Source organism: Heptranchias perlo, chromosome 1 (assembly GCF_035084215.1).
Source record: "Heptranchias perlo isolate sHepPer1 chromosome 1, sHepPer1.hap1, whole genome shotgun sequence".
NCBI lineage: Eukaryota > Metazoa > Chordata > Chondrichthyes > Hexanchiformes > Hexanchidae > Heptranchias > Heptranchias perlo.
Window position 1 is genome coordinate 197,868,957 of NC_090325.1, and position 21,729 is coordinate 197,890,685.

The window sequence follows — 21,729 nt, forward strand, 5'->3', positions numbered from 1 at the left end:
TTTTTCTTTAAACAGTGAGTATTAAGAACATAAGAAATAGGAGGAGTAGTGGAGAGTATTCCATTACACTCCTGACTTGTGCCTTGTAGATGGTGGAAAGGCTTTGGGGAGTCAGGAGGTGAGTCACTCGCCGCAGAATACCCAGCCTCTGACCTGCTCTTGTAGCCATGGTATTTATATGGCTGGCCCAGTTAAGTTTCTGGTCAATGGTGACCCCGAGGATGTTGATGGTGGGGGATTCGGCGATGGTAATGCCGTTGAATGTCAAGGGGAGGTGGTTAGACTCTCTCTTGTTGGAGATGGTCATTGCCTGGCACTTGTCTGGCGCGAATGTTACTTGCCACTTATCAGCCCAAGCCTGGATGTTGTCCAGGTCTTGCTGCATGCGGGCTCGGACTGCTTCATTATTTGAGGGGTTGCGAATGGAACTGAACACTGTGCAATCATCAGCGAACACCCCCATTTCTGACCTGATGATGGAGGGAAGGTCATTGATGAAGCAGCTGAAGGTGGTTGGGCCGAGGACACTGCCCTGAAGAACTCCTGCAGCAATGCCCTGGGGGTGAGATGATTGGCCTCCAACAACCGCTACCATCTTCCTTTGTGCTAGGTATGACTCCAGCCACTGGAGAGTTTTCCCCCTGATTCCCATTGATTTCAATTTTATTAGGGCTCCTTGGTGCCACACTCGGTCAAATGCTGCCTTGATGTCAAGGGCAGTCACTCTCACCTCACCTCTGGAATTCAGCTCTTTTGTCCATGTTTGGACCAAGGCTGTAATGAGGTCTGGAGCCGAGTGGTCCTGGCGGAACCCAAACTGAGCATCGGTGAGCAGGTTACTGGTGAGTAAGTGCCGCTTGATAGCAGTCCCTCAAGCCTGCTCTGCAATTCAATAAGCTGATGATCGACCTCAACTCCACTTTCCTGCCTGATCCCCATATCCCTTGATTCCCTTAGTGTCCAAAAATCTATCCATCTCAGTCTTGAATGTACTCAACAACTCAGCATCTACAGCCCTCTGGAGTAGAGAATTCCAAAGATTCATAACCCTATTGATAACAGAGAAGCAAGAAACTATTCAGATGGATTTACTGTGGCCCAACAGTGCATGGGCCCAACGGGAGGAGGAGGCTCTGTAAACACCCCCATCCTCAATGATGGCGGAGTCCAGCACGTGAGTGCAAAAGATAAGGCTGAAGCGTTTGTAACCATCTTCAGCCAGAAGTGCCAAGTGGATGATCCATCTCGGCCTCCACCCGATATCCCCACCATTACAGAAGCCAGTCTTCAGCCAATTCGATTCACCCCACGTGATATCAAGAAACGGCTGAGTGCACTGGATACAGCAAAGGCTTTGGGCCCCGACAACATCCCAGCTGTAGTGCTGAAGACTTGTGCTCCAGAACTTGCTGCGCCTCTAGCCAAGCTGTTCCAGCGCAGCTACAACACTGGCATCTACCCGACAATGTGGAAAATTGCCCAGGTATGTCCTGTCCACAAAAAGCAGGACAAATCCAATCCAGCCAATTACCGCCCCATCAGTCTATTCTCAATCAGCAGCAAAGTGATGGAAGGTGTCGTCGACAGTGCTATCAAGCGGCACTTAATCACCAATAACCTGCTCACCGATGCTCAGTTTGGGTTCTGCCAGGACCACTCGACTCCAGACCTCATTACAGCCTTGGTCCAAACATGGACAAAAGAGCTGAATTCCAGAGGTGAGGTGAGAGTGACTGCCCTTGACATCAGGGCAGCATTTGACCGAGTGTGGCACCAAGGAGCCCTAATAAAATTGAAGTCAATGGGAATCAGGGGGAAAACTCACCAGTGGCTGGTGTCATACCTAGCACAAAGGAAGATGGTAGTGGTTGTTGGAGGCCAATCATCTCACCCCCAGGGCATTGCTGCAGGAGTTCCTCAGGGCAGTGTCCTAGGCCCAACCATCTTCAGCTGCTTCATCAATGACCTTCCCTCCATCATAAGGTCAGAAATGGGGATGTTTGCTGATGATTGCACAGTGTTCAGTTCCATTCGCAACCCCTCAAATAATGAAGCAGTCCGAGCCCGCATGCAGCAAGACCTGGACAACATCCAGGCTTGGGCTCATAAGTGGCAAGTAACATTCGCGCCAGACAAGTGCCAGGCAATGACCATCTCCAACAAGAGAGAGTCTAACCACCTCCCCTTGACATTCAACGGCATTACCATCGCCGAATCCCCCACCATCAACATCCTCGGGGTCACCATTGACCAGAAACTTAACTGGACCAGCCACATAAATACCATGGCTACAAGAGCAGGTCAGAGGCTGGGTATTCTGCGGCGAGTGACTCACCTCCTGACTCCCCAAAGCCTTTCCACCATCTACAAGGCACAAGTCAGGAGTGTGATGGAATACTCTCCACTTGCCTGGATGAGTGCAGCTCCAACAACACTCAAGAAGCTCGACACCATCCAGGACAAAGCAGCCCGCTTGATTGGCACCCCATCCACCACCCTAAACGTTCACTCCCTTCGCCACCGGCGCACAGTGGCTGCAGTGTGTACCATCCACAGGATGCACTGCAGCAACTCGCCAAGGCTTCTTCGACAGCACCTCCCAAACCCGCGACCTCTACCACCTAGAAGGACAAGAGCAGCAGGTACATGGGAACAACACCACCTGCACGTTCCCCTCCAAGTCACACACCATCCCGACTTGGAAATATATCGCCGTTCCTTCATCGTCGCTGGGTCAAAATCCTGGAACTCCCTTCCTAACAGCACTGTGGGAGAACCTTCACCACACGGACTGCAGCGGTTCAAGAAGACGGCTCACCACCACCTTTTCAAGGGCAAATAGGGATGGGCAATAAATGCCGGCCCCCGCCTGTGATGCCCACATCCCATGAACGAATAAAAAAAACATAAACCTGAAATAACCCAGCTTATTTTAACAGCCCTGCACCCACAAGTAACCATTCAGCCTCTCGCGCTCTTGGCTCCTTAACTCTCTGATCAGGCTCCAAATACAAACCCTGATCTGAGATGAGTTAGCTGATCACAACCTGAGATGGCTGTAGGAGAACTACAATTGGTATCAGTGTCCTTGGGTTTAGGGGGAACAAAACTCATCATTCTTCATCACTAGATAGCATGTGGACAACAAGGAAGGACAGCACAGTTGAATAGCTGGACAATAGTCCTTGATCACACTCACATATAACAAATAGTCACTCAAAGTGGGCTACCAGTCCACTATGAGTCGGCACCTTCAGGAATGAAGGAGAAAAGCAGTTAGACACATCTTGAAGTGGAAAGAAGGGAAAGGTAAGGTTGGCATCAGAGCTGGTTAGGGTGTCCAGTACAACCTAGCTAGGTCTATCCAGTCAGGTATCTACCCTGTCAAGTAACTGTGCTTAAACATCAGCTTGCTACTGAAATGACTGCCAACACTGTCATGTCACAGCTGCTCCAGAACTAGGCAATGAGTGGGCAAACACTGTACGGAAGGAGCACAGAATCTGCTATTGGCATATTTTGTCCATTCTCTTTTGTAATTTTCCAGCTGCTCCCTCCTAGTCTGGTATCTGGGGGATGAGGTGGAGGGGTGGACCACCCTGGGGGAGGGGCGAGCAGGAGGGGGGACCACCCCAGGGGAAGGGGCAATGAGGTGGAAGGGGGATCACCCTGGGGGAGGGGGGGTTAAATCAGGTAGGAGATAACCCCTAGGGGAGGGTCCGGGGTGGAGGGGGGAGGGAGTCCGGTCCCTCGATGTCTCTTATATTTTGGTGTCTGCTTTTCGCGGGCGGCATTTTAATTAAAGTTAAACTTAATACTTCAGGTAACCTGGAAGGAGTGAAGCATTAGGAGAGATTTATTTGTAATTACATACAAAGGGGAACAGAAACAGAAAATGCACAGTGGGAACCTCAGCTTCTGAGGTGATCAGAGAAACTTCAGTGTCCGCATACAAGAAACACAAAAAGTAATGCAGGTACAGCAAGCAATTAGGAAGGCAAATGGCATGTTTTTTTTTATTCGTTCATGGGATGTGGGCGTCGCTGGCGAGGCCGGCATTTATTGCCCATCCCTAATTGCCCTTGAGAAGGTAGTGGTGAGCCGCCTTCTTGAACCGCTGCAGTCCATGTGGTGAAGGTTCTCCCACAGTGCTCTTAGGAAGGGAGTTCCAGGATTTTGACCCAGCGACGATGAAGGAACGGCGATATATTTCCAAGTCAGGATGGTGTGTGACTTGGAGGGGAACGTGCAGGTGGTGTTGTTCCCATGTGCCTGCTGCTCTTGTCCTTCTAGGTGGTAGAGGTTGTGGGTTTGGGAGGTGCTGTCGAAGAAGCCTTGGCGAGTTGCTGCAGTGCATCCTGTGGATGGTACACACTGCAGCCACAGTGCGCCGGTGGTGAAGGGAGTGAATGTTTAGGGTGGTGGATGGGGTGCCAATCAAGCGGGCTGCTTTGTCCTGGATGGTGTCGAGCTTCTTGAGTGTTGTTGGAGCTGCACTCATCCAGGCAAGTGGAGAGTATTCCATCACACTCCTGATTTGTAGATGGTGGAAAGGCTTTGGGGAGTCAGGAGTGAGTCACTCGCCGCAGAATACCCAGCCTCTGACCTGCTCTTGTAGCCACAGTATTTATATGGCAAGTCCAGTTAAGCTTCTGGTCAATGGTGACCCCGAGGATGTTGATGGTGGGGGGATTCGGCGATGGTAATGCCGTTGAATGTCAAGGGGAGGTGGTTAGACTCTCTCTTGTTGGCCTTTATTGCAAGGGGGTTGGAGTACCAGAGTAAGGAAGTCTTACTACAGTTGTACAGGGCATTGGTGAGACCACATCTGGAGTACTGCGTACAGTTTTGGTCTCTTTATCTAAGGAAGGATATACTTGCCTTAGAGGCGGTGCAATGAAGGTTCACTCGATTAATTCCTGGGATGAGAGGGTTGTCCCATGAAGAGAGGTTGAGTAGAATGGGCCTATACTCTCTACAGTTTAGAAGAATGAGAAGTGATCTCATTGAAACATAAAAGATTATGAAAGGGCTTGACAGGGTAGATGTGAAAGACTCTTTCCCCTAGCTAGAGAGTCTAGAACTAGGGGGCATATTCGCAAGGTACGGGGTCAGTCATGCAAGACAGAGATGAGGAGGAATTTCTTCACGCAGAGGGTTGTGAATCTTTGGAATTCTCTACCCCAGAGGGCTGTGGATGCTGAGTCATTGAATATATTCAAGCCTGAGATGGATAGATTTTTGGAATCTAGGGGAAATTAAGGGATATGGGGATCGGGTGGAAAAGTGGAGTTGAGGTTGAAGATCATCCCATGATCTGATTGAACGGCGGAGCAGGCTCGAGGGGCCGCATGGCCTACTCCTGCTCCTATTTCTTATGATCTGGGGTTACAGTTTGAGGTGAAAGCGATCATAGGAAGATCAGGCTTTTTGTATGGAGGGGGGGGGGGGAATCTTTGAGTAATACCAGGGATGAGGGACTTCAGTTATGTGGAGAGACTAGATAATCTGGGATTGTTCTCCTTCGAGCAGAGAAGATTATGGGGAGATTTAATGGTGGCGTTCAGAATTCTGAAGGGTTTTGATAGAGTAAATATGGAGAAACTGTTTCCACTGGCAGGAGGGTCAGTAACCAGAAGACACAGATTTAAGGTAATTGGTAAACGAACCAGGGGCAAGATGAGGAGAATTTTTTTACCAGTGAGTTATGATGATCTGGAATGCACTGCCTGAAAAGAGCAGTGGAAGCAGATTCAATAATAACTTTCAAAAGGGAATTGGATAAATACTTGATACTCCTTTATACAGCTTTTTTGATGAACCAATAAGGGTGACACTGGGTTGCCCAGGGTCACCAAACAAGAATCAAAACAAATGCCCATTTTAGGGCACCACTAACATTGGATGGTCCAATCAAACTAAAAAGATGTCAATATAAGCAAAAAATCCCACCAAAAATAACGGGATATTTTCCCAACTAAATTAGGATGTTATTATCGATGCTTACAAGGCACTCTATACACTGCGGTACGCACCAGCCGCAGAAGGCTTCAAGCATTGCATGGCTATGGGGAAAGGGACTAATTGGATCGCTCTTTCAAAGTGCTGGCACGGGCACGATGGGTCGAATGGCCTCCTTCTGTGCTGTAAGATGTTATGATTCTATGAACCGTACTTAGATGAAAAAGGGAGGGAGGAGGCTTATATAGAGCATAAATGCTGGCATAGACCAGTTGAACCAGTTTCTGTGCTGTAGTTTCGATGTAACTCAATATGCAAATTTAACCAATTTGTATTGAGTTTGAGTCCAAATCATTGACGTAATTAGAAACAGCAGTGGTGCTAATACTAATACCCGGGCACTCCGCTTAGCATTTCCCCCTCCCCTGGATGTAACTCCCCCCCTGTTGTTTTCTATTCTTCAGCCAGCTTTTTAATCTACTCCCAAGATGTTTTCTGAATCCCTACAACTTTGAGCTGGACTGATAGCTTTTGTCAAATGCCCTTTGGAAGTCTAGGTACAACATATCATGAAATTTTCCACAGTCCATTTGGGATGTCAGAGGTTGGGAGACAGGAGCTTCCCTTTCTGAACCTATGTTGACTGCTATTTACTAAGTTATTATTGTACAAATAATCCTGCAGTTTAGTCATGATAATTAAGTCCATTACGTTACCTGGAATTGAAACAAGACTAATGGGTTTGCAGTTACTGGAGACTCAGAATGATTGCAATTGCCTCACAAATCTCCTCCCAAGTCTCTCTCAGCACAATGGAGTAAATACCATTTATCCCGGGTTAACTCTGGGGAATCTTCTTTCTTCACCTGCTCTAAGGATCAGCTTGATAGTGAGTACAACGTGTCTTTCACTTTATCACACACTACGTTTTCTCAATTTCTGTAAAACATCACCCTTTGCCACATAAAACTACACTAACTGTGTCTGGAAATAGTTTTAGAAAAAGTCTGAGCTACATGTTTGTTTGTTTGTCAGGCAAGGCACACAAATCTATCAAGTTGTCCCAGACCCTGCCGAATACTCTCAGACATTTTACATGTTGAATACATTTAAATGTAAAAAAATAATTTTACATCATACTATGGTAAAAGTATAAAATTTGTATTAGGTAAAATATCCCAACAGTTCTAGTTAAGGACCACATCAGCAATTTGCATTCATATATCACCGCTTTGCGTCCTCAGGATGTCCCAAAGCAATAGACTGCTTTTGATTCCAGTCACAATTGTTATACAAGAACAAACAGCATCCAATTTGTGCACAACATCCTACAAAAAAAAGGAAAAAATAACCAGATAATCTATTTTGGTGGTGTTTGCTTGAGGGCCGAATTTTGGCCAGGACATTTGGAAAATTTCCTGCTCTACATTTTGTTGGGAAGAACGAGGAGAGGCAATATAAACTAAAGGGTACAATTCTAAAAGGGGTGCACGAACAGAGAGATCTGGGGTTATATGTGCACAAATCGTTGAAGGTGGCAGGGCATGTTGAGAAAGTGGTTAAGAAAGCAAATGGGATCCTGGGCTTTATAAATAGAGGCATAGAGTACAAAAGCAAGGAGGTTATGAAAAACCTTTATAAAACACTGGTTTGGCCACAACTGGAGTATTGTGTCCAGTTCTGGGCACCGCACTTTAGGAAAGATGTGAAGGCCTTAGAGAGGGTGCAGAAGAGATTTACTGGAATGAGTCCAGGGATGAAAGACTTCAGTTACGTGGATAGACTGGAGAAGCTGAGGTTGTTCTCCTTAGAACAGAGAAGGTTGAGAGGAGATTTGATAGAGGTATTCAAAATCATGAACAGTCTAGACAGAGTAGATAGAGAGAGACTGTTCCCATTGGCGGAAGGGTCAAGAATCAGAGGACTTAGACGTAAGGCGATTGGTAAAAGAACCAAAGGTGACCTGAGGAAAAACTTTTTTACACAGCGAGTGATTATGACCTGGAATGCACTGCCCGAGAAGGTGGTGGAGACAGATTCAATTGTGGCTTTCAAAAGGGAATTGCTTAAATACTTGGAGGGAAAAAATTTGCAGGGCAATGGGGATAGGGCAGGGGAGTGGGACTAGCTGGATTGCTGTTGCAGAGAGCTGGCACGGACTCGATGGGCCGAATGGCCTCCTTCCGTGCTGTAACCATTCTATAATTCTACGATTCGATGATTCTTTCAGTAACGTCATTGGATCTTTTGCATTCACCTGAGCAGGCAGACCAGATCTTGTTTTAACATCTCGTCTGAAAGATTTCACCTTTAACAATACAGCACTCCCTTGGTAGCACATTGAAGGGTCAGCCTAGGTTACGTGCTCGCGTCCTGGACTGAGGCTTGAAACAACAAACTTCTGACTCAAAGGCAAGAACTGTATAAAACACTAGTTAGGCCACAGCTTGAGTACTGCGTACAGTTCTGGTCACCACATTACAGGAAAGATGTGATTGCACTAGAGAGGGTACAGAGGAGATTTATGAGGATGTTGCCAGGACTAGAGAATTTTAGCTATGAGGAAAGATTAGATAGGCTGGGGTTGTTTTCATTGGAACAGAGGAGGCTGAGGGGAGATTTAATTGAGGTGTATAAAATTATGAGGGGCCTAGATAGAGTGGATAGGGAGGACCTGTTTCCCTTAGCAGAGGGGTCAGTGACCAGGAGGCATAAATTTTAAGTAATTGGTAGGAGGATTAGATGGGAACTGAGGAGAATTTTTTTTACCCAGAGGGTGGTGGGGGTCTGGAACTCACTGCCTGAAAGGGTGGTAGAGGCAGAAACCCTCAACTCATTTAAAAAGTACTTGGATGTACACTTGAAGTGCCATAATCTACAGGACTACGGACTAAGTGCTGGAAAGTGGGATTAGGCTGGATGGCTCTTTTTCAGCCGGCACGGACACAATGGGCTGAATAGCCTCCTTCTGTGCCGTAACTTTCTATGAAGAATGCTTCCACTGAGCCAAGCTGACATTTAAATGCAGTAAAATGCCCAAGGCACTTCACAGGGAAGAGAAGAAGCTAAGTAACTGAGTGAGATCCAAACCCAGCAGATCAGCACTATACAGGTCACCTATTGCCTCATTTGGTTACCCACTTTCTGCATCTGTCGTTTGCTTTTTTGATGGTGTAATAGCTTAATTTCTACCATTTCTGTTGCCTTTCTTCCCTTTAATGATTGTCATTTTGAATTCCCCCCCCCCCCATCCCCTGATTTTGATTTTCTTTTCCTTTTCTGAAAGCACATTGTTACAAATTCACGTCAGAGACTTTCTTGGGTTCAGTGGCATCAGTTGCTCCCATTAACGGTTTGAGTATCTTTTATGGGTGTGGACTCACACTGCCCTATATCTAATCCCCTTGTGATCGGGACTGAATATTTGGGTCTTCCACACGTGATTCTTCAATCACAGACAGTGGCAGACTGACCAAACACTCAGTGAGACAAAGCCAAATAGAAATCATTAGGCTGCTTCATAGAATCATTACAGCACAGAAGGCAGCCATTCGGCCCATTGAGCCCATGCTGGCTCTTTGTAAGAGCAATCCAGTTAGTCCCATTCCCCTGCTTTTTCCCCGTAGCCCTGCAAAATTTTTCCCCATCAAGTATTTATCCAATTCCTTTTTGAAAGCCACGATTGAATCGGCTTCCACCACCCTTTCAGGCAGCGCATCCCAGATCATAACTACTTGCTGCGTTTTTCCTCAGGTCACCTTTGGTTCCTTTTGCCAATCACCTTAAATCTGTGTCCTCTGGTTTTCGACACCTCCACCAATGGAAACAGTTTTTCTTTATTTACTTTACCTAAACCCTTAGACAATAAGAGATAAGAGCAGGAGTAGGCCATTCGGCCCCTCGAGCCTGCTCCACCATTTAATGAGATCATGGCTGATCTGATTTTTACCTCAACTCCACTTTCCAGCCCTTTCCCCATATCCTTTGACACTCATGCTGATCAAAAATTTGTCTAACTCAGCCTTGAATGTATTCAATGACTCGGCCTCCACAGCTTTTTGAGGTAAAGAATTCCAAAGATTCACAACCCTCCAGGAGAAGAAATTCCTCCTCATTTCCGTCTTAAACGGGCGACCCCTTATTCTGAGACTATGTCCCCAAGTTTTAAATTCCCCCTTGAGGGGTAACATCCTCTCAGCATCTACTCTATCGAGTCCCCTCAGAATCTTGTATGTTTCAATAAGATCTCCTCTCATTCTTCTAAACTCCAATGAGTATAGACCCAACCTGTTCAATCTTTCCTCATAAGACAACCCTTCCATACCCGGAATCAACCTAATGAACCTTCTCTGAACTGCCTCCAATGCAAGTATGTCCTTCCTTAAATAAGGGCACCAGAACTGTACGTGGTACTCCAGGTGTGGTCTCACCAGCACCCTGTACAGTTGTAGCATGACTTCCCTGCTTTTATACTCCATCCCCCTAGAAATAAAGGCTAATATTCCATTTGCCTTCCGGATTACCTGCTGCACCTGTATGTTGATTTTTTGTGTTTCATGTACGAGGACACCCAGATCCCTCTGTACCGCAGCATTTTGTAATATTTCTCCATTCAAATAATATTTTGCTTTTTTATTTTTCCTCCCAAAGTGGATGACTTCACATTTTCCCACATTATATTCCATCTGCCAAATTTTTGCCCATTCGCTTAACCTGTCAATATCCCTTTGCAGACACTTTGTGTCCTCATCGCAACTTGCTTTTCCACCTATCTTTGTATCATCAGCAAATTTGGCCACAAGACACTCTGTTCCTTCATCCAAGTCATTGATATATATTGTAAATAGTTGAGGCCCCAGCACTGATCCCTGCGGCAACCCACTAGTTACAGATTGCCATTTTGAAAATGACCCTTTTATCCCAACTCTTTGTTTTCTGTTAGTTAGCCAATCCTCTATCCATGCCAGTATATTACCCCCAACACCATGAGCTCTTATCTTGTGCAGTAATCTTTTATGTGGCACCTTATCGAATGCCTTTTGGAAATCCAAATATACTGCATCCATTGGTTCCCCTTTATCCACCCTGCCTGTTACTTCCTCAAAGAACTCTAATAAATTTGTCAGACATGATTTCCCCTTCATAAAACCATGTTGACTCTCCTTGATTGTATTATGAGTCTCCAAATGTCCTGCTACTACTTCCTTAATAATGGATTCTTGCATTTTCCCAATGACAGATGTTAGGCTAACTGGTCTATAGTTACCTGCTTTCTGTCTCACTCCCTTCTTGAATAGGGGTCTTACGTTTGCGGTTTTCCAATCCGCTGGGACCTTTCCAGAATCTAGTAAATTCTGGAAGATTACAACCAATGCATCCACTATCTCTGTAGCCACTTCCTTTAAGACCCTCGGATGCAAGCCATCAGGTCCAGGGGACTGGTCAGCCTTTAGACCCATTAGTTTACCTAGTACTTTTTCTCTAGTGATAGTGATTGTTTTCAGTTCCTCCCTCCCCTTTGTCCCTTGATTTTCTACTATTATTGGTATGTTATTATTGTCTTCTACTGTGAAGACAGATACAAAATATCTGTTCAATTCCTCTGCCATTTCCTTGTTTTCCATTATTATTTCCCCAGTGTTGTGGAGATGCCGGTGATGGACTGGGGTTGACAATTGTAAACAATTTTACAACACCAAGTTATAGTCCAACAATTTTATTTGAAATTCACAAGCTTTCTGAGGCTTCCTCCTTCCTCAGGTGAACATTTACCTGAGGAAGGAGGAAGCCTCCGAAAGCTTGTGAATTTCAAATAAAATTGTTGGACTATAACTTGGTGTTGTAAAATTGTTTACAATTTCCCCAGTCTCATCCTCTAAGGGACCAATGTTTACTTTAGCTACCATCTTCCTTTTTGTATACTTGTAGAAGCTTTTACTGTCAGTTTTTATATTTCTTGCTAGTTTACTCTCATAAATTTATTTTCTCCCTCTTTGTTATTCTTTTAGTTATCCTTTGCTAGTTTTTAAAGTTTTCCCAATCTTTGGGCTTACCAGTAATCTTTGCCATGTTGTTTGCTTTGAACACTTAGAAGTAATCAAAGTCATCAATCAAATCTCCTCTCAACCTTAGGAGAACAACCCCAGCTTCTCCAGCCTATCCACGTAACTGAAGTCCCTCATCCCTGGAACCATTCCAGTAAATCTTTTCCACACCATCTCTAAGGACTTTACATCTTTCCTAAAGTGTGGTGCCCAGAATTGGACACAATGCTCCAACTGTGGCCAAACCAGTGTTTAATAAAGGTTCAACATAACTCAGTTTCGTGGATAGCACGTTTCTGGAGGTGGTCATCCCGCAGATTAAGAGAGTGCAGGCAGAGAGGGACTGGGTGACCGCCAGACAGGCAAGGAAGACCAGACAGGTAGTGCAGGAGTCCCCTGAGGGCATCTCACTCTCCAACCAGTATTCAGTTCTGGGTACTGATGGGGGAGAGGGTTCCTCTGGGAAGCGCAGCCAGAGCCAAGACCAGAGCACCATGGGTGGATCAGCTGTACAGGGGGAGGGGGGAGGAGAAAGGTCGGGAGAGCAATTGTGATAGGGGATTCTATAGTTAGGGGAGCAGACAGGCGTTTCTGCGGCCGCAAACATGATTCCAGGATGGTATGTTGCCTCCCTGGTACCAGGGTCATGGATGTCACTAAGCGGCTGCAGGACATTCTGAAGGGGGAGGGTGAACAGCCAGAGGTCGTGGTACATATCAGTACCAACGACATAGGTAAAAGGAGGGATGAGGTCCTGCAAGCAGAATATAAGGAGTTAGGAAATAAGTTAAAAAGCAGGACCTCAAGGGTAGTAATCTCAGAATTACTCCCAGTGCCACGTGCCAGCGAGAGCAGAAATAGGAGAATAGACCAGATGAATGCGTGGCTGGAGGGTTGGTGCAGGAGGGAGGGATTTTGATTCCTGAGGAATTGGCACCGATTCTGGGGAAGGTGGGACCTGTACAAGCGGGACGGGTTGCACCTCAACAGATCCGGGACTAATATCCTCGCAGGGGGGTTTGCTACTGCTGTTGGGGAGGGTTTAAACATGAGTGGCAGGGAGATGGGAACCTGAGCGGGGAGTCAGAAGAGAGTAAAGTTGAAAGCAGCAAGAGAGGGGAGGACCCAGGGGAAATTTACAATACAAATAGTAGTTCAAGAACAAGTGAAAGGGAAAAGCGTAGAGCAGCAGAAAGAGAGTGTACTTTAGGCACTACAGATAAAGTGAAAACTAGAAGGTGTAAAGCGATTAACCCAGCATCAAAGCTGAAGGTCAGGCTGGGGTGTGTGGCCCAACTAAGAGTTCTATATACAAACGCATGGAGTATAAGGAATAAATTAAATGAACTACAGGCACATATTCAAATTGGAGGGTATGACATGATAGCTATTACTGAGACATGACTGCAGGATGGTCAGAATTGGGAATGAAATATACCAGGTTATAAGGTCCACAGGAGAGATAGGGAAAATGGAAGAGGGGGAGGAGTAGCCTTAGTGATTAGAGATGAAACCACTTCAATGATAAAGGGGGATATAACAAGGGGTAAGCAGCCAACAGAGACCTTATGGGTTGAATTGAAAAATAGGAAAGGATCTAGGACTATAGTGGGAGTTGTGTATAGGAGCCCTGGCAGCAGCTCTGAAGTGCTAGATTGTATGAATGCAGAGATTAGACAAGTGTGTAAGAAAGGCATAGTGGTCTTAATGGGGGACTTTAACCTTCACGTAGATTGGGAAAAGCAGACTAGCAACTGTCAGAAAGGTAGTGAATTTCTTGAGTGTGTCCGGGATAGTTTTCTACAGCAGTATGTCCTGGAGGCAACAAGGGAGCAAGCCATACTAGATTTAGTAATGAGTAATGAACCAGATTTAGTTAACAGCTTAACTGTGCGTGAACATCTGTCCAATAGTGATCATAACATGATCGAGTTCAACGTAGTGTTTGAAAGGGAAAAAAGTGAATCAGCTGCTAAGATTCTAGACTTGGGTAAGGCCGACTTCAATGGGATGAGACAGAGACTGTCCACAGTAAACTGGGAAAATCTGTTAATGGATAAAACTACTGATGATCAGTGGGAAATGTTTAAAGAAACATTTAACGTGATACAGAATCGGTTTATACCCCTGAGAGGCAAGAACTCTACTTGCCAAAAAAAAACAGCCATGGACAACTAAAGAGGTAAGGCACAGCATAAGACATAAGGAAAGGGCATACAAAAAGGCAAAAAATGGCACAGATCCTGGTGAATGGGAAAGATACAAAGATCAACAAAGGGTCACAAAACAGATAGTAAGAGCTACAAAAAGAGAGTATGAAAAGAAACTTGCAAGGGATATCAAAATCAATACGAAGAACTTTTATAGTTACATTAGGAAAAAGAGGGTGGTCAGGAGCAGTGTTGGCCCCTTAAAAACTGAAAGTGGGGATATTGTCATTGACAATGGGGAAATGGCGGACATGTTGAATAATTATTTTGCGTCAGTATTTACAGTAGAAAAAGAGGATAGCATGCCGGAAATCCCAAGAAAACTAATATTGAATCGGGGACAAAGACTCAATTAAATTAACATAAGTAAGGAAACAGTAATGAAGAAAATAATAGCACTAAAGAGTGATCCCTAGGACCAGATGGTTTCCATCCCAGGATATTAAAGGAAGTAGGTGAGCACATTGCAGATGCCCTAACTATAATCTTTCAAAGTTCTCTAGATTCAGGAACTGTCCCTCTAGATTGGAAAATTGCACGTTACTCCTCTTCTTAAGAAAGGAGAGAGAGGGAAACCAGGGAATTATAGACCAGTTAGCCTAACATCTGTTGTGGGGAAGTTGCTGGAGTCTATAATTAAGGATAGGGTGACTGAACACCTCGAGAATTTTCAGTTAATCAGAGAGAGCCAGCAGGGATTTGTGAAAGGTAGGTCGTGCCTGACAAACCTGATTGAATTTTTTGAAGAGGTGAATAAAGTAGTGGACAGGGGAATGTCAATGGATGTTATTTATATGGACTTCCAGAAGGCATTTGATAAGGTCCCACATAAGAGAATGTTAGCTAAGATAAAAGCCCATGGAATCGAGGGAAAAGTACGGACTTAGTTAGGAAGTTGGCTGAGCGAAAGGCGACAGAGAGTAGGGATAATGGGTAGGTACTCACATTGGCAGGATGTGACTAGTGGAGTCCCGCAGGGATCTGTCTTGGGGCCTCAATTATTCACAATATTTATTAACGACTTAGATGAAGGCATAGAAAGTCTCATATCTAAGTTTGCCGATGACACAAAGATTGGTGGCATTGTAAGCAGTGTAGATGAAAACATAAAATTACAAAGGGATATTGATAGATTAGGTGAATAGGCAAAACTGTGGCAAATGTGAGGTCATCCACTTTGGATCAAAAAAGGATAGAACAGGGTACTTTCTAAATGGTGAAAAGTTAAAAACAGTGGATGTCCAAAGGGACTTAGGGGTTCAGGTACACAGATCATTGAAGTGTCATGAACAGGTGCAGAAAATAATCAATAAGGCTAATGGAATGCTGGTCTTTATACCTAGAGGACTAGAGTACAAGGGGGCAGAAGTTATGCTGCAGCTATACAAAACCCTGGTTAGACCGCACCTGGAGTACTGTGAGCAGTTCTGGGCATCGCACCTTCAGAAGGACATATTGGCCTTGGAGGGAGTGCAGTGTAGGTTTACTAGAATGATACCCGGACTTCAAGTTTCAAGTTACGAAGAGAGATTACACAAATTGGGGTTGTATTCTCTAGAGTTTAGAAGGTTCAGGGGTGATCTGATCGAAGTTTATAAGATATTAAGGGGAACAGATAGGGTAGATAGAGAGAAACTATTTCCGTTGGTTAGGGATTCTAGGACTAGGGGGCACAGACTAAAAATTAGAGCCAGACCTTTCAGGAGCGAGATTAGAAAACATTTCTACACACAAAGGGTGGTAGAAGTTTGGAACTGTCTTCCGCAAACAACAATTGATGCTGCTCAATTGCTAATTTTAAATCTGAGATAGGCAGCATTTTGCCAACCAAAGGTATTAAGGGATATGGGCCAAAGGCAGATATATAGAGTTAGATCACAGATCAGCCATGATCTTATCAAATGGCGGAGCGGGCTCGAGAGGCTGAATGGCCTACTCCTGTTCCTATGTTCCTCCTTCCTTGCTTTTGTACTCTTATGCCTCTATTTATAAAGCCCAGGATCCCATATGCTTTTTTAACCACTTTCTGAACCTGTCCTGCCACCTTCAAAGATTTGTGCACGTATACCCCCAGATCTCTCTGTTCCTGCACCCCCTTTTAAAATTGTATCCTTTAGTTTATATTGCATCTCCTCGTTCTTCCTGCCAAAACATATCACTTCGCACTTCTCTGCATTGAATTTAATCGTCCATGTGCCGTCCATTCCACCAGCCTGTCTATGTCCTCCTCACTGTTTACTACACTTCCAAGTTTTGTCTCATCTGCAAATTTTGAAATTGTGCCCTGTACACCCAAGTCCAAGTCATTAATATATACCAAAAAAAGCAGCAGTCCTAGTACCGACCCCTGGGGAACACTACTGTATACCTTCCTCCAGTCCGAAAATCAACCATGCACCACTACTCTGATTCCTGTCACTTAGCCAATTTCGTATCCATGCTTCCAATGGCCCTTTTATTCCGTAGGCTTCAATTTTGCTGATAAGCCTGTTTTGTGGCACTTTTTCAAACACCTTTTGAAACATAGAAAATAGGAGCAAGAGTAGGCCATTCGGGCCTGCTCCGCCATTCAAAATGATCATGGCTGATCGTCTAACTCAGTACACTGTTCCCGCTTTTTCCCCATATCCCTTGATCCCTTTAGCATTAAGAAATATATCTATCTCCTTCTTGAATACATCTAATGACTTGGCCTCCATTGCCTTCTGTGGTAGAGAATTCCACAGGTTCACCACCCTCTGAGTGAAGAAATTTCTCCTCATCTCGGTTCCAAATGGCATACCCCGTATCCTGAGACTGTGACCCCTAGATCTAGACTCCTCAGCCATCGGGAACATCCTCCCTGTGTCTAGTCCTGTTAGAATTTTATACGTTTCGATGAGATCACCTTTCATTCTTCTAAACTCCAGTGAATATAGGCCTAGTCAACCCAATCTCTCCTCATACATCAGTCCTGCCATCCCAGGAATCAGTCTAGTAAACCTTCGTTGCACTCCCTCCATGGCAAGGACATCCTTCCTCAGATAAGGAGACCAAAACTGCACACAATACTCCAGATGTGGTCTCACCAAGGCCATGTATAACTGCAGTAAGACATCCCTGCTCCTGTACTCAAATCCTCTTGCAATGAAGGCCAACATACCATTCGCCTTCCTAACTGCTTGCTGCACCTGCATGTTTGCTTTCAGCGACTGGTGTACAAGGACACCCAGGTCTCGTTGCACCTCCCCTTTTCCCAATCTATCACCATTCAGATAATAATCTGCCTTTCTGTTTTTACAACCAAAGTGGATAACCTCACATTTATCCACATTATACTGCATCTACCATGTTCTTGCCCATTCACCCAACTTGTCTAAATTACATTGGAGCCTCTTTGCATCCTCCTCACAGCTCACATTCCACCCCAGCTTTGTGTCGTCTGCAACTTGGAAATGTTACATTTAGTTCCCTCATTCGAATCATTGACATATATTGTGAATAGCTGGGGCCCAAGCACTGATCCCTGCGGAACCCCACTAGTCACTGCCTGCCACCCTGAAAAAGACCCGTTTATTCCTACTCTCTGTTTCCTGTCTGTCAACCAATTCTCAATCCATGCAAGTATATTCCCCCCAATCCCATGTGCTTTAATTTTGCACACTAACCTCTTGTGTGGGACCTTATCAAAAGCCTTCTGAAAATCCAAATACACCACATCTACTGGTTCTCCCCTATCTACTCTACTGGTTACATCCTCAAAAAACTTCAATAGATTTGTTAAGCATGATTTCCCTTTCATAAACCCATGCTGACTTTGTCCAATCCTGTTAATGCCCTTCAAGTGTTCTGTTATCACATCTTTTATAATAGACTCTAGCATTTTCCCCACTACTGATGTTAGGCTAACTGGTCTGTAATTCCCTGTTTTTTCTCTCCCTCCTTTTTTAAATAGTGGGGTAACATTGACCACCCTCCAATCTGTAGGAACTGTTCCAGAGTCTATAGAATTTTGGAATATGATCACCAATCCATCCACTATTTCCAGGGCCACTTCCTTTAGTACTCTGGGATGTAGATTATCAGGCCCTGCGGATATGTCAGCCTTTAGCCCCATTAATTTCCCTAGCACTATTTTTTTTACTAATACTGGTTTCCTTCAGTTCCTCCCTCTCACTGGACCCTTGTTCCCTAACATTTCTGGCAGGTTATTTGTGGACTCCTTTGTGAAGACAGAACCAAAGTATGATGTTTAATTGTTCTGCCATGTCTTTGTTCCCCATTATAATTTCCCCCATTTCTGACTGTAAGGGATTCTACATTTTTCTTCACTAATCTTTTTCTCTTGACATTTATTGAAGCTTTTACAGTGAGTTTTTATGTTCCCTGCTAGTTTACTCTCATACTCTATTTTTCCCCTCTTAATGAATCTCTTTGTCCTCCTTTGCTGAATTCTGAACTGCTCCCAATCCTCATGCTTGCCACTTTTTCTGGCAATTTTATATGCCTCCTCTTTGGATCTAATACTATCCCTAATTTCTTTTGTAAGCCACGGTTGAAAGTCCATATACACAACATCAACCTCATCAAAAAACTCAATCAAGTTAGTTAAACACAATTTGCTTTTAACAAATCTATGCTGGCTTTCCTTTATTAATCCACACTTGTCCATTTGACTATTAATTTATTTCACTGTAAGGTGAACATAGAGACCAGTGATTATTGGACTCGCTTCACTCAATCGGTACAATGTAGCTTTATGATCCACATGGACATTCCCAGAATGCCTGTACCTTTTAAGAAATTCAAAGGTTGATGAGGAATTCCCTTCTCAGGATCCCAAATCAATATTTTGAGACAGTATTCACAGTTGGACAATAAAATAGTATGGTTAGATCATTCACATCACAGCTTTTAACAGGAAGCTAGAATGTGAAACGTATAAAATTCTGACAGGGCTAGACAGACTGCATGCAGAGAGGATGTTTCCCCTGGCTGGGGGTCTAGAACGAGGGGTCACAGTCTCAGGATACGGGGTATAACATTTAGGACTGAGATGAGGAGAAATTTCTTCACTCAGAGGGTGGTGAACCTGTGGAATTCTCTACCACAGAAGGCTGTGGAGGCCAAGTCACTGAATATATTTAAGAAGGAGCGAGATAGATTTCTAGTCACAAAAGGCATCAAGGGGTATGGGGAGAGAGCAGGAATATGGTATTGAAATAGAGGATCAGCCATGATCATACTGAATGGCGGTGCAGGCTCAAAGGGCCGAATGGCCTACTCCTGCTCCTATTATCTAAGTTTCTATGTGAAATGGCCAGAGAACATGCTATAGTGCTCTTGAAATGCAAGCTCTTCCTCTATATGACCAGCAGAAACTTGACTGGTGATAGAAAGAAAGGATTTCAAGAGGGTGCTAAAGAGATTTACTAGAATGGTGCCAGGGATGTGGGACTTCAGTTATGTGGAGAAGCCGGGGTTATTCTCCTTAGAGCAGAGGTGGTTAAGGGGATATTTGATAACGGTGTTCAAAATCATGAATGGTTTTGACAGAGTAAATAAGGAAAAACTGTTTCCAGTGGCAGAAGGGTTGATAACCAGAGGACACAGATTTAAGGTGATCAGCAAAAGAGCCAGAGGTGACATGAGGAAACATTTCTTTTACAGAGCGAATTGCAAAGCCTGAAAGGGCAGTGGAAGCAGATTCAATAGTAACTTTTAAAAGGGAATTGGATAAATACTTGAAAGGAAAAAACCTACAGGGTTATAAATGGACAGCTCTTTCAAAGAGCCAGCACAGGCACAATGGGCCAAATGGCCTCCTCCTGTGCTGTATCTACTGTGATACTGTGACCTGAATTGAAAAGCACTGGTGAACACAGCAAGATCCCACAAACAGCAAATGAGATGACCAGTTAATCAATACAATGTTTTATTTCCACAAGTTATAACAGCAATAAAAGTCCAACCCTATAAAATATTTCCAAAACTTTCATGCGGTGTCCGAACCCGCCGGACCCGCTCGGTTTCAGTTACTTCAGAGAGACCCAGACACATAGAAGCTTGGCAACGCCCCCGTCTCCAAGCAATTATGGTCTGTGCTTTAGGGGCAGGCGGGAATATGGGTGCGGAGGGCCGGGGTATCCTCCTCCTCCTCCCACGCTGCTACTCACCGAGAGCCGGCGGACAGTCCCGGTGCCTCGGGCCCAGCTCATGGCGCCGCCTTAAACTTCTTTCTTCTTTAAAGTTCGTTTCAAACTGCTTCCGGGAGCAGAGGAGCCGCCGCGCTTGCGCCCTCGGACCCCGCCTAACGGAGCGGCCCAGGGTTTCCGGCAACCGCGGAATTGGATCAAAGATGGGAATTGCTGAAGGTCATCGGCCTGAGGCGGTAACGGGTTCTTTCTCCACAGAGGCCGCCCGACCTGCGGAGCTTCAACAGCATTTCCTCTTTTTATTTCAGATTTCCAGCATCGGGAGTATTTTGCTTTTGATGGAAATTACCGGTGGTCAATCATTCCAGACGGGCCCCGCCTATCTGTACCGGCCCCGCCCACCTGTCCAGGGCCCTGCCTACAGGCCCCGCCTATCTGTACCGGGACCCACCCACCTGTCCAGGGCCCCGCCTATCTGTACCGGGCCCCGCCTATCTGTACCGGGCCCCGCCCATCTGTATCGGGCCCCGCCCACCGGCCCCGCCTATCTGTATCGGGCCCCGCCCACCTGTACCGGGCCCCGCCCACCGGCACCGCCTATCTGTACCGGCCCCGCCCACCTGTCCAGGGCCCTGCCTACAGGCCCCGCCTATCTGTACCGGGACCCACCCACCTGTCCAGGGCCCCGCCTATCTGTACCGGCCCCGCCCACCTGTCCAGGGCCCCGCCTATCTGTACCGGGCCCCGCCCATCCCCCTTTCACGCTTCAACGCCTGAGACTTTGTTATTCCCATCGATGAGGGTCAGACCCTCGACCCTCGACCCCGTCCAATGACTTTTATATTTCTGACTCCCGCTGTGTCCTGTTTAAATGTTGTGGGCCCAGAGGGTTGGAAAACGCTGTTGCTTCATTGATGGATAAATTCCCAAATGTCAACTCTGGGAGTTGTCGGTATCAGCAACTTCAGGGACCTACAAGTTGAAAGATGTGAAGATAAACTAACGGAACGCTGGATTTAAACTTTCTATGTGGTCCTGAGGCTCCTCGCTCGCTGCCCACAAATACGAAGAGCGGATGCTTGATCTGCACATGTACAACTGTAATGCCAGATGCCAAAAAATGAGTGAATTACAAATGGGATTCAGTGAGCAATTTTGAAACTGAAAAAGATTAGCTGCACGTTAGAACTGAGTTCGGAGTGCCACTTTTAACATGCAGGTCTTGTTGCCTGCAAACCAAATTTCTCCTCAGCTCCCCTCTAATCCTTCTACCAATCACTTTAAATCTATGCCCCCTGGTTATTAACCTCTCTGCTAAGGCAAATAGGTCCTCCCTATCCACTCTATCTCGGCCCCTCATAATTTTTTACACCTCAAATA

General features: G+C 45.3%; 1 protein-coding gene across 1 annotated transcript in view; it reads right to left on the reverse strand.

The window, feature by feature from the left end:
* The window catches only part of si:ch211-175m2.5 (uncharacterized protein LOC568697 homolog), a 33,146-nt gene extending 12,358 nt beyond the window's left edge, over positions 1–20,788 (reverse strand). The window contains exon 1 of the mRNA XM_067994939.1: positions 20,371–20,788. Within this exon, the coding sequence (XP_067851040.1) occupies positions 20,371–20,412 (42 nt within the window). The 5' untranslated portion in view covers positions 20,413–20,788. The remainder of the gene's footprint in view (positions 1–20,370) is intronic.
* Between the last annotated feature and the right edge of the window lie 941 nt (positions 20,789–21,729).